General features: G+C 38.6%; 1 protein-coding gene across 1 annotated transcript in view; it reads left to right on the forward strand.

The window, feature by feature from the left end:
- Positions 1-13396, forward strand: part of PPIL2 (peptidylprolyl isomerase like 2) — a 73487-nt gene that overhangs the window by 42347 nt on the left and 17744 nt on the right. Inside the window, exons 13-14 of the mRNA XM_074921294.1 lie at positions 3732-3821; positions 5220-5253. Coding sequence (XP_074777395.1) covers positions 3732-3821; positions 5220-5253 — 124 coding nt within the window. The remainder of the gene's footprint in view (positions 1-3731; positions 3822-5219; positions 5254-13396) is intronic.

A 13396-nucleotide genomic window follows, 5' to 3' on the forward strand; every position in this document is an offset into this window, starting at 1 on the left:
CGCAGTATCCTTGTATCAGCCTCTTGTCACTACTGTGTTTGCATGGTCATTCTTAGTAGCAATCTCTCTTTAATCCTGAAATTTGTCTGGACCTAGTAACTGGTAGAGTGCTGGCATTTCCATGTAGAGTTACCTACTAAGTGTGTTAGCTAAATGGAGACTTAAACATAGTTATGAAACCATTGGGCTGTTGCCCCATTAAATATACATGTCTGTGAGCCAAGCAAAGCATTTGTGTCATCTTCTGGGATAAGTATTCTTCTGGATTCCTGTCTCAAACCGTTTATTAAAAAGTTACCACTTGTCTTGGGTGTGAATTTTCAACAGTTGAAAGACAGTTATCTGGCATCTACAAAGTAAACAAAAGGCATGGTTGGAGCAGGAGACTCATTTTTGGTGTAAGAAAGATTTTTTTTTTTTTACTGTTTGTCATTTGGAGAGAGAAGTGTCTTTAAGTTGAAGGACATCATAGAGAGACACTTACATGGTTCCAACTTTACCAGAAAAATGGAGCATTTCTCAGGGCTGTCCTGCCACACTCTTTGGACAGAAAAGCCTTCCACAATTTTTAAATTTGACTTCTTAGGACTATCACTGCATCATTCTGAGAAGATATTGCAGTAGATTTAAAAGATAACCTTTTTTCTGTCAGTGGCTTTCAGATCAACCGGTTAACAAATCAAGGTGGCATTTTTCCTTGACTCTGTTACATATAAGTCTAAGTCATAGTCAGCAGATTAAAATAATTTAAATCATTTCCTGCTTAATATAAAAGGAATAAAGAGGGATAAGTTAGCTGCTGCTGTTGAGGTCAGTTTGAGACAAGAACAGCCAGGAGTAAAAAGAAAGCCCAGAGCTCATTGTCAATAATGAGGCAACAAGAAACAGGCATTGCTTTCTGGGCTTCTGCATTTCCAGGTGCCTTGACCATCCCCTCCTCCTTTAGAAATGGTGTCAGGCAAGTGGTGTGGAAGAAGTTTCTGAAGAAATAGACAGTTTTGCATTCCAAGACTGTGAGTCTGACATCTTCCACAAGGTCTTACACTCAAATAACAAAGGTTTGTTTATATATAATTCTCATCAGTCTTTGTAGTTGAAACGAAGACTTCAAAGAGTGGCCTTGTTTATATGGTCAATACAGAACGTAACTTCATTATTGAGGACCTATACCTTCCCCATAAACCTCAAGCCTTTTTCTCCTGCTTGGACAGGATGCTGCTTTAAAAAGTCCCTGAAGTGTGCTTGGCAGTTTGAGATCTGGCAAGAACATTAACTACTTTGAATAAATCAGATACTCTGAGCCAGATATTCTAGATCAACTGCATGACTGAAACTGGGGTTTATTACTGATTGAATGCAAACCTTTTTATTTGTGTCTATTAAAAAGCACCATAAAAGGTAATGGCAATGTTGCTAAGGAACTGTTTACCTGCCAAATGTATCTGTGTGATGCATGACGTGACCATGGGAACCAATTTGGTGGCAATTAAAAGAAAACCTTGCAGTGAAATGATTATTGTGTGTATACTAAATATTTCTGTAGTTGCATTTGAAAATCTTGTTTCTGGGGAAAGGTATAATAACTAGAAATCCATATAGAGAGAAGGGTCACCATAGGGCCTGCATAAAAAATACATCACTAGAGTCAGGTTTTTTTGATGTATATTTTACAAATCATGTTTTGAAAATAAATAGGAAATCTGTATTGGGTTATCAACTTTGTGCAAATTTAAAACAGTATGGTATGTACTCCTGGGGGACGCAGTCTTTTGCCTGATTTCATTTTTTTGTAAAAAATTAATTAAAGGTTGCCCTATTCCCCCCCCCCCCCCCGAGAACTTATTAACTATGTCTCTCTCTCCAAAGAGTGCTTGGTTCTCATGAGATAAAGTGCCTTAGGCTAAAAGCTGCTGATTCCATTTCTGATTCCTAAAGAAATTTTTTTAACTTATTTTTATCCTTACTGGCATGTTTCATGAGTGATAACTAATAGCACTACATTCAGATCAAGGCTGTTAGGATTTTATCTTATAAAGGAAGCATACACTGCACAAATGATTCTTCAGGGGTTTAATTTTACTTGAAAGGTTATGTACAAAGATTATTTTCAAGCATATATGTCCAATTCAAAGAAAAAATTTCAAATTTGCTATAAACATTTAAACTGTAGGAAAACCTGCTATTGCTTGAAACAGTTTTTATGGAATATATATACTTATGAGTTGCCCTCAGGATGCTACCAAAATAGATGTCCTAGTGGCATTCTACCATAAACCCATTATGGTATCATTAACATTTTATCCCAGTAATGAATTATATAGGAAACAGGAGATAATAGTTGGTGTAAGATTATGTTAGAATTTATTTTTCCAGTTATGGCCCAGCTGACAACTGTTGTCTATATCTGTGTAGGGTAAGTAAGAAGGAATCATTATAAAGAATCTATAATGGCAGGTAGAGTTTGTTTGGATAATTGAGAAACATTTCAGTGTCAATAAAATGGGGTGCAAATGATTGTGTTTCAGATGAGAATATATAGAAAATTGAAGTTTTGTACGGTTCCAGATGAATACTTGTATGGATCTGCTTTTAAAAAGATAGAGATTATCTCATCCTTAAATGATTGTAATTGGGCTTGCCTTATTTTTTTGCTTTTAAGTCACTTCAGGTTGCATGGTTCAGTCTTGCTCTGTCTCTCTGCAGCTCTGACCAAGAATGATGTCATACCAATGCAAAGTGAATCAGTCAGTGTCTTTCAGAAAGAGCCTTAAGTCTTGTGTGTGTTCATTTACAGACATTGCGACTCATCCTGGGGCTTTACTTGCAAGCAACAATAAGGCTGTTTTCAAGGCCTATAACAACTTGTGATTAGTTATAAATATTCTTTTGTAAAACTGGAATATATTTATGCACATAATCCACAGTAGGCTGGAAAACCATGTCCAAGTATAGAAAACAGGCTGTTTCTGTACTTGTATTTGTACATCTGAAAGTATTTTGGTATTGCAGAGAAGAGAATCCGTACAATTACAGTGGAAGGATAATTAGGTAGACAGTTAAGGTTTTTCAGAAGGTACTGTTTGAATGCCATGGCTCATAAATTCAAATAAATAGCTTTAATTTGCACTGTAAAAGCAAATTAGAAGTTGGCAATATATTTAGCATCTTTTTTTTGAGATTTTTGAAAACAACTTGTCTTTTTTATTTTTCCTATGATCCATGACTTGTGAGGTCAGTCCCATTTTTAGTTCCAAGTGTAAAGAGGACCAAATGCTTCTCTCCCAGTTACCTTCAGTGTGCTCACTTTGAAATAGTGGAGCAGAGAAGTCAGGTTCTTTCTTACTCTGGGAAATTAACTTTTCTCGGTGCTAGAAGTACCCCTTTGGAATAGGATTATGATACACTGCTGGAGCTAAGTTACTTGAAAGTCTGTGAGCTTACATGCTTTCACCATCATTATGTGTACTGGGAGTTCACATTATCTGAGCTAGTGTTCAGCAGTTCTTTGTGTTAATTGGAAGGTCTGGGTTTAATTTATTTAACGCAGTGTGTGTCTAAAAGAGCATATATTATACTTTTATTTTCCTCTAATCAGAGGCTCATTCCTCTTCCAAGTCCTGCACGATTGTTTCTTTGTAAGGCACAAATGAAAAGTGATTCTTGTAAACAGTGTAATGATCAATTTGATTGTCTAAAGGTATTGCTTAATTAAAACTTCGTTTGTCTTTCAGACACCCCGAACATGTGAAAACTTTATCAAATTGTGCAAGAAGAACTATTATGATGGAACAATTTTTCACAGATCAATTCGTAATTTTGTGGTGAGTACTGAACAAATACTGCGTAATGCACAATATATGATGTCCTCAAATATTTATTTAGCTTAATTCAGGTTTTTTTCCATGCATGACAACTTGCAATATATTAAATATACCATCAGAACTGGGATTGTCCTAACTTACTAAATTTGTACTCAGTAGTCTTACTAACAACTGTCTCTGACTAATAGTGTCACTTGGAGCATCAGTGCGTTTAGTGGTGCTTTTGCTGGCATTCCAGACAAAGCCTTTGAGAGTCATTGCCTTAGCACATAGCACTTGTTATCTTCCCCAAGCTGTGGGTGGGTGGTTAATGAACAGGAGAGAGAGATGGGGAGGGATGGAGGGGGAAAGGGAGAGAGAGAAGCTAATTTAGATAAGTAATGCTGTGGCCAGTTGAAATCCCATTTAGATGAAACTTTAGAAAGCAGCTGAATTTCTGTTTCAGGTTATGGTACTTGAATACTGTCAGATCATCCTTTCCTGTGTGTGCCCAGGCTTTCTTTGTGAAGGAGTTAGAGTGCCTAGTGAACCAAAAAGTTGACTTTGATAGTCAAAGCTCTTTATTTACATAGGTATGGTCCAGGCAGCTTGGGATATTGTAGCTGTCCTGTTACTTCCTTTCAGAAGAATTAATAACCTGGTCCTGAAGGCAGAGCACATCTTTCAGAGGACATCACTGAATGTTACATTCTGTCCTGTCATCCTTAAAAAAAAGACTTTTTTTTTTCTTTTGACAGTCCTGGATATCTCAGTTCATAGTTAAACTCACAATTAAAATTGTGCTTGTGTGCTATTACTCTAAAACTAGTCATGTCACGCTCCATCTACTGGCATTAGAATATAGAATATTATTTCTGTAGATCTTGCATGTATATACAGGGATTAATTTTGTGGCTGAAAGATTGGTTTCACATGAGGATTTTCTCTACTGCAAATAATGAGGGGGATACTGGGAAATTCAGATTCAAATACAGAAAATATTCCATATTCCCTCATTTCTTGCCTTCCCATCATATGGAGAATTGTTAGCAAAATGTAAAGCATTTTCAGTTTCAGAAGCAGTGCATCATCATTTAAAAAGCAGGTTATGACTCAGCACATAATAGAAAGGATGATTTGGTTAACCCATTTGAGACTGTTTATTTTCCCTATTTACCCACAAGAGACTTATTATTTTTATAAAACTGTCATTCTGCCCTCAGATAAGTAATGTAGGAGCTGACAGCCAGCTGATAAAAGAAGCTCCAAATAAGTGGTAATGGTTTCCTTGTTGCTAACTTGTCAACATGACACAATATAGAAGGAAGAAAATTGAGCAGAATTGGCTTTTATGGCTTGTATTTAATGTCTTTCACACAGATATGTACGTAACCTATTGATTTAATTTTAATTCTGCAGATCCAAGGAGGTGATCCAACTGGAACAGGAACAGGTAAGGTTGAGTTTGAATCAAGTAAACTGTTTTCACTTCATGCACTGTGTTGTTACATTCTTTTTCAGACACCTTGTAGATTAAAATTCTCTAACTGATGATATGTAGTACATTGTGAGTATTTCTACTTTAAAGCAGCGGTTTTATTGCTGTATTTTTATGGCCATTTTAACTACACTCAAAATTTCATCCAGTATATTTTCAGCCTAAAACTTGGGCACTCTTCCATGCAGAATTCTTGTTGGGTCTTTGATTCCTTTTTCTTTCAGAAAATAAATAAATGAAAATTATAATGGTTTTACAGCTGGCCTTCCAGGGCAAAGAACAAAGGAAGAAACACATTCATGCAAAGTTGCTTTCAAATTCAGCGTTAATGAAATACTTGCGACCTGCCTTGGAATTGGTGAATGGCCAGATACCATCTGTTCTCGCAGCTAGTTGCCTTGTAGAGCTCAAGCTGCTCTTTTTCTAACTTTTAGGGATCAGTGTTAGTAAATTCTTCTGCCTGTTCTTTCTCCCTTAGTTGGAGATCTGCATAAAAGTCGTATCAGAAATGGTCAGGACACGTAGCACCTGAAGGGTCCTCAGAGCATTGCCCACCACAGTAGATATGTCATGTAATATGTCTAGTTGCTGCTGTAAATTTGCTCATTTTCCACTTGCACCTTTAATCTACCCACTTGTAGGTGTCACCAGCCTCTGCAGCTCCTTGCCCAGTCCTGTGGGGTTCTGTGCATTTTTGTTCTAGTTCATACATGTGTCACTTGTATATGCAAGCTATTATTATTCTGTGTCCTCACAGGTCATCCAAAAAGGATGTCTTTGTAGTTGTTAAATACTTTAGCTCTATTTACTTTTAAATAATTTTAGTGTGGGTTGCCCAACAGCTTTTCTTCTGTTGCATGCAATAATCAACAGTCACATACTCTAAGATTGGGGACTAGTTAAAGGTTCTGTGTTTTGCTGGCAAAAGCCCGTTAATAAGATTTGTTGCCATATATACTTGGACTGTCAAAAGAAATGTGATTTGATTTTGTTATAAGGAAAGTTTCAGTTCAAGTCCCAAAAGACATAATTAGGAACATCTTTTAAAATGAGAAATTAAAGAGGTGTCAGGAGATGGGAGAAATTTAATGGGTTGACTCAGACACCTTTCACCCTTGTTGGGTGGAGTTCAGATCCTGCTGTGGAATGAAAATTAACTTGCTGGTGTCATTTTTGTCTCTATTTGTGCAAATGGTAGAAGTATTGTAAGACAGCACAATTAAGAGTTGGCAGAGGACTGGCAGTGCAGCTGCACTGAAGGTCAAGACTCAGCTCTACTGGCAAAGCAAGTAGGAAGTAAAATGCAAATTAGCCCATAGGAGAAAAAACCTCCTATGTATATCCTTTTCTTTTAAAAAAAGAGTGTAATGACCTCTAGTCTTTTCCATCTTGTTTTTCTCCTTGTCATTCTTAATTAAATATGAATATATTGCAGGTGAGATGTCTCGCAAACATCTGTCAAGACTATTAAAGTTCTAATGAAATGGACATTGTACACTCAAATAGATATGAGTGTTGCAGATTTTTAGACTATTTGCAGTTATTGTAGAGTCCAAATGCTACAACTATCTTTTTTGCAACCGAATGGTTTTTATTTTTTGAAGACAGCTGAATTATACATATCCTTACTTAATCACTTATTGAATATGATAATATCACAAGAAATTGTTGAAAATTGACATTTCTACTAGATTTCTCTTGAACTGTCATGGCTGTGTGTTTAATACTTACTTAAATGAAGCTGCTTAGACAGTTCACAGAGTGCAAGTAGTCTGTCAGGATTTGTTCCTGACCACCTGATAGATTGTGGGCACTTGAATGTGAGGCAGAAATTTCACCTGCATCTCAAGCCACTGTTTGTCTGGCTTTGTTCTCTACACAGCAGCGTGGCCAGAGGAGGGCACAGCTTGGCAGCAGTGTAAGAGCGTGGCAAATGTACTGATGCTCTCCTGGGCTCCTGTGGTGTAAAAATTTTGGTTTGCACATTATTAATGTGATCGATCACAAGCATTCATGTTAGGAAAGCTTTGGAGTTAAAACACTGGGGTTCGGTACTTTTTTACCTGGGTCTTGTATGTTATTTGCAGTATAAATTCCCTTTTTTATTTCTCCTGGCAGCTGGAAGGAATTTCAGTATTTCTTTGACTCACTGCTTTTTAGAAAAAAAAATTAAAAGATACATCTTTGAAAGCTAAAAAGTCTGTAAGATTTAATGGTCTTTAGAGGTTTACTGGAGGAGTAAATAACTTGACTTCTGTAATATCAGAGAAGCATATGAGAATAGAACAGGGCTTTCTTCCCAGATATCTCAGCTGGCAATAGGGAAGACTATTTGGAGGTTACCTTTTAAATGCCAATATATTAAACTGACAGAATTGTTTCTGTTACAGCCTTTTGTAAGAAGATTTCCAAAAAAAAAGAGCATCCTTTGTTTCCTCTTCCACACAGAACCTTCTGCTTTAACTGAAATTTTCTGGCTAAGAGGTTTTGGATGGGTGTTTGTTTGTTTAAAAAAACCCTGCCTTTTCCAAACTGGTATGTGGAAGGTGCATTAAGCCTGTATATATTTTTGTTATATTTATTTAATTATTCACATTCATCAGCTCAGGAACTAGAACAGACTTGTTCAAAAATCTTTCCACCATTTGGTTTCTGTCATCTGACATTCATCCCATGTTCAGCAACAGGTGTCAGGTTTATGGTTGCAACACCCAAATGCTTAGATGATCACCCACTCCATTGCTAACTAAGCCCAGGACAGTTTGGCTTCTGGGTGGATTTGGACACATTCAGTACAACATGACTTAAAGTTACATGTCATATGTATGTAGACTGCAGCTGTGCTCTCGGCTCACCTAGATAATTGTGCTTATGTTTTGGAAACAGATGTAAAACACCAAGCTGATTGTCACTGACTGTCCACTTCCATGGCTACCCCGGCTGAAAAGTCCTATCTGATCCTTACTTCTTTTTTATTTGTTTTGCAGCACCCCAATGTGTCCTTTTTGAGTCTCTTCTTAGACTATCATAAAAGTAACTGTGACGCAGCAGACACATGAAGGATAAGTGATTCCTGGTACTCAGCAGTTAACCTTGAGATGGAGAGGGGTGGAAATAAACATTATGGCATCTAGAAGTTGAGATACCATACTGAGAAAAGACTAGGAAATATAGTTTTACCTTAGCTTAGCTGGCAGACCTGCATTGCCAAAGCAGTTAGATATACAGTCCTGTAAGGTTGACACTGATTTAGAGGACCAAACTAATTTTCTACAGCCTTCAACTTAATGTTTCATAAGACTACTGGAATACATTTTGGTGTGCTGCAACAGCTTATTTCTTTTCTAACAAAATAACCACCCATAGAGGCAGTATTCCGAGCAATAAGCTGAGTCATGGTCATTCTTTGTAATGATTAATTATTTGAAAATGAATTTTAGATTTGTGATGTATCTCTTTTCCTGCTGTTCATAACAACTAAGTGGTTGAACATTGTGAGTAATTCTGTCTAACTCATGCTAGTGCAAGGGGAGCAGCTGCTCTGTATTTTCAGTGTTCCAAATAATAGAAGAAAACTTGCATGTAGGAAAAATAGATTTAATATCCTAAACCCTTTGAATGCAAAAAGGGAAAACTATACGCAAAGCATTACACTTTCAAAGTGGCACAGGCAGTTTTCAGCTACTCTTACATGCAACCTGTTGGAAGGTCGCATGAATCAACTGATGTGTGCCTCTGTCCATTCATGAATGCAGGAGGGCACAAAGGTGGCATCTAATAGCTGTAAAAATCCAAGATAAAATACCACTGGTAGATGGGAATTACATTTTGGATGGCAACAAGCAGGGCAAAGCACATTTTTTTTTCACCTTCTCTGAACTGCTGATAGCAAAGAGACTGTGGACAAACTTGGTCAGTTCTCAGTGAGATTTCCTAACAAGGCAAGTTCCTGAAATGTAACCTGGTTTAGACCCTTTTTCTTGCATGATTGAGGCTCAGCAAAAAGGCAAGAGCAAGGCCTTTTTATCTAGCAATATACTCCTTTTAGAATGCAGCCCTTCTGAAAATACAACCTCTGGTATGTGGGGCTAAAAGTACCATGTCCTCTTATCTGAAGGGAGAGAAGCACTTACTGGCTGAGCTAAGGCTTTCATATTTGCAAAATGATTCAAGAGTCTCACTTGGAAAGCTCTACAGAAGTGTCAGATGTTATTATGTACCTCGTTGTTCCAAATGACAAGAAGAAAATTGCAGAAAGTAAGCCATCATTTTTGTGAATCAGAGCCCTCCCACTTCCTTACCACTGCTTAGCAATTTTTATGCCAGAAAAAGGAAGGATTTATTTAAAATCACAACTGTCATGAATGATGATTCCCAGCCCACACCTGGTTTTTGGAATGCTACATTTCTGAAGCTTTAGGTGCATCTCTCAGCTCTTTGCAGGAAAGTTGTACAACTTCTGTAATTTTACAAAAAAAAATGACTTTCTAAAGAAATGCCTTTAGAAGGAACAAAGACTACCAAAGAGTAAGCTGGTGTAGTTCAAAAGACAATCTGAAAATGTGGCTTTTTTCTGTATAGTTGCTAATGTGTGATTGCTTCAGACGTCAGTTTAGATCTATTCACCTTTCCACTACCAGCAGATGCAGATACAAGACTGAATAACTAACTGTGCCTCAGTTACAAGCTAAATATATCTTGCCACTCTAGATAGCCATGGAAATGATGAATACAGTCTAATTTTTTCTGAGCTATGTGGTCGGTCTGATTTCATCTCTGTGTGAGAATTAGCTAAACACCTCTTTAATTGAAGAGAATTTTTCTCTTTTATTAAAAATGTGTGGAAGTGGCTCCCAGCTGCCTTCAGCTTTGAATCTTGGGTATGCATGTGATTCTTATTTTACAGAATTGTGCAAAAAACTCCTTCTGGCTCCTGATTGCTTTGTCGTTGCACAGGTTAAATGCAGTTAGAAGGCTGGTGTATTTCCATGAGTGATCCCAAGTACATTTCTAACTTTGTGCAAACAGGATACCCTCCATGTGCAGGGTTTTAAGTACTGCTCCCTTTTTGCACTCCCAACACCAGTCCAGCCAGTGGCAACACCTGTGTGGGGCCATGGCTGCTGCCACGTGAACCCCCTTGATTTTTAGCACAGAATTTTTTTCCAGCACTTTTTGTAATAGGATCTCAGAAACATTTGCACGTCCAGTAGGCACACAGCTCCACTGTGACAGAAGATAATCTTATCGGGGTAAGCTGAGAGGAAGGTGAAGTGACAGGCAGTGCTGCCAGCTGTGAATCTAACACCCAGAGTCCGTTCTTGTTTTCCATGGGCTTTGCTTGTAGGCTGGTACATCAGCTTCGGGGTGAGGTTTTTGCATCATCGTGATTCCATATATAGTCAGCGGTGATCTGTCTGCTCTCAGAGGAGGATTTGGGAATATAAGGAGGAGCCTCCTCTCTTTATGGCATATACCAGGAGTGTAACATGAGAGGGCTAGAGCTAGACAGTGTGACGGTCCCTCCTCCTCTGTCTGTCTGCATCCATTCTGCTTTCAGAAAATGAGGAAGACAGCACAGCTACACCTCCCATCTGCGTTGAGAATAAGCACAATAAAATTCTCTAGGTACTTCCGAATGCCTCCTAGTTATTAGTAGGAGGTTTGGAGCCTGTGAGTAATTTTTCCAAGTTTACATTGAACTCTACCATAGAGAGCAAAATGTAAGGATCTAAAATCCCTGTTCCAGAGCCCCCTGGCTGAGCATTTTGCTGTCATGGCAGTAGATTAATGAGGGATCTGTATACTTAATCTTCAGAGAGAAGGTGATTCTAGTTTTCAGTAATGAAAAAAATGTATACATTTAACTTGCCATCTTCAGGCTTGCTCTGTCTGGTCCTGCTTCAAGCAGATACTTGAAGCCTGGAATGATTCCAGAGGTTAGCAGGAGTTTGTCAAACAGCACATTCAGGCTATTTTTGATTCAAGGAGAATACATTGGGGGGGGAGGGGTGGGGGTGGTTTTGATTGTTTTGTTTTTAAAAAAAAAAAGTATTCTGAAATTTAAAATTTGGATTTTTTTCTTTAAAAAACAACAAAAACCCCAAACAGTTCCTCTACTGCTGTCTCGCTGCCTTTGCAGTGTCTCCACCACCTCTTGCCAGTCCGTGCTGCCAGGCCTCCACAGACACTTCAGCTATGTCCTTTATAGGAACGTCTGGCCTTTTAGGCGAATGCTGCACAGGCCATTCTCTGTTCTTGCCTGCAGCTCCCGGCAGACAGAATTAGCCTTGGAAACAGCTGTATGGCAGACAGAGAGGGAGGCAGGACTGGATCTTATGCTGTAACTATCTACTAAAATATTAGCACTTATTTCCAGAGATCTGGAATGAACCAAAGTTAGCCTTCATACATATGAGATTAATTCCGACCTGCAGTGTATGATCTGAACTGAAATCATACAAAAATAAATATTTCAAAACCTAAAGATCATGGCTCACTGCTCCTGTCTGCAAGCTCTTGGGTCTGGTTGCTTGTTGTGTCAGAAAGAGAGAATGTCTCTGTCATTCACAGTTTTTCTCTTTCCTTTTGAATTATTTTTCTGACCAGCGAAGGCTTCAGGGTTGATTCCAGCCTCTTTCAGCAGCTTGACAGTGCTGTAATTCAGCATCAGCTGAAAGCATATGAAGGGTGTAACAGACTCAAGGGTTTGGCCACTTAACTGCTGTGTACCATCTCAATGGATGTGTTCATGTTTGCATATCATCTGAAAATTTCTCGACAGCAAACACTCCTTTAGGTTAGGACTCATAGCAAGCGCATCTGCTTTACAGATAGTAGGAGTTCCTTCAGGAGGTCCTTTGAAGAAAAACTATATATTTCTCTAAGAGAAGTCCAAGTGAAGTTTGTTACTCTGGCCATGGCAGAGAGCAGAAATGCAGGGCCTGAAGCAATGGCACTGCAGCAGCATGGTGGTGTGGCGGAGAGTGTGTCCCTGATGCTGCCCCGCCAGGCCAGATCGAGGTGGAAAGGTGAAAAACGTGAAAGGCAAAAAAGGAAAGAGAAGTGGTGCACAGGGCATGGTGCTGTTGATGGGCAGTGGGTCTGCAGGCTTTGCAGGTGTGTTTCTAGGTTTGAGCAGCACTTGTTGGCATGGAGCCTCTCTGTATTCTGAGTGTAACTTGTTTATTTACTGACCTACAGGAACTTTGTTTTTCTGAACAAGGCAGGTAACTAAGGCACCACAGAACTAATCTCTCTTAGCAAACAGGGAGATTCATTAGCAAAGAAAATTACTGGCTTCTGGTAAGACATTTTCTAATAGGTTGAACACTTTGGGTTTGGCTGGGATAGCTGGGTTTTGAATCCATCTTCAAGACAGTAGAGCAGGCTGCAGCTGTAGCATATCCCTTTCACCCAGTACTGGAAGAGATTGGCACATGGGATCAAGCTGATGTAATTTAGCTGACTTTAAAATATTCAATAGCCAAAGATTGCTGAAGTAATCACTCCTCCTCTGCTCCTGATTACAGAAAATCCCTACAGGGTTTGTCCCCTTCTGCTGCTCTTGTCAAATTGCAGAGCAGGCAACACTCAAACTCTATTAATAGGTCTTTTGAACATGATTAATTGGGTTTTTAAGTGTGTTGGTTTCTTCCAAAATTTCTCGCTTACTTAGTTCCACTTGCAGCCGTCCACCTGTGATGCTTTGTTTTTGTGGTATCCTCTGAAACTCTTTTCCCATTTGGTGCACTGTTGTGATATTCTGCATAAGGTTTTCAGTAGGAGCCTGTTTTCTTCCTGTTTTATCTCTCCTTGCCTGTGCAGCCATATCATCCAGTTGCTTTTCTGTATTACATGTGCAAATTGCTGTTGAGCACTACAGATCCTTTACTAACCTCCTGCCTCACAAGTGACGCAAGTTACGCTAGAGGATCCTTGAGTTAGTTCTGCAGATGGGCCAGTCTTGCTGCCTGTTTGGGTAGTTTTGTTTGGTTTATTTTTAATGCTTTCCTAAGGTGAAATATTTTTTCATGGTTTGTCAAACAAGATTATGGATTTGACTGTAAAACTATGACTCATCTTGGCCTTCGTTTTT

Source organism: Athene noctua, chromosome 17, assembly GCF_965140245.1.
Source record: "Athene noctua chromosome 17, bAthNoc1.hap1.1, whole genome shotgun sequence".
NCBI lineage: Eukaryota > Metazoa > Chordata > Aves > Strigiformes > Strigidae > Athene > Athene noctua.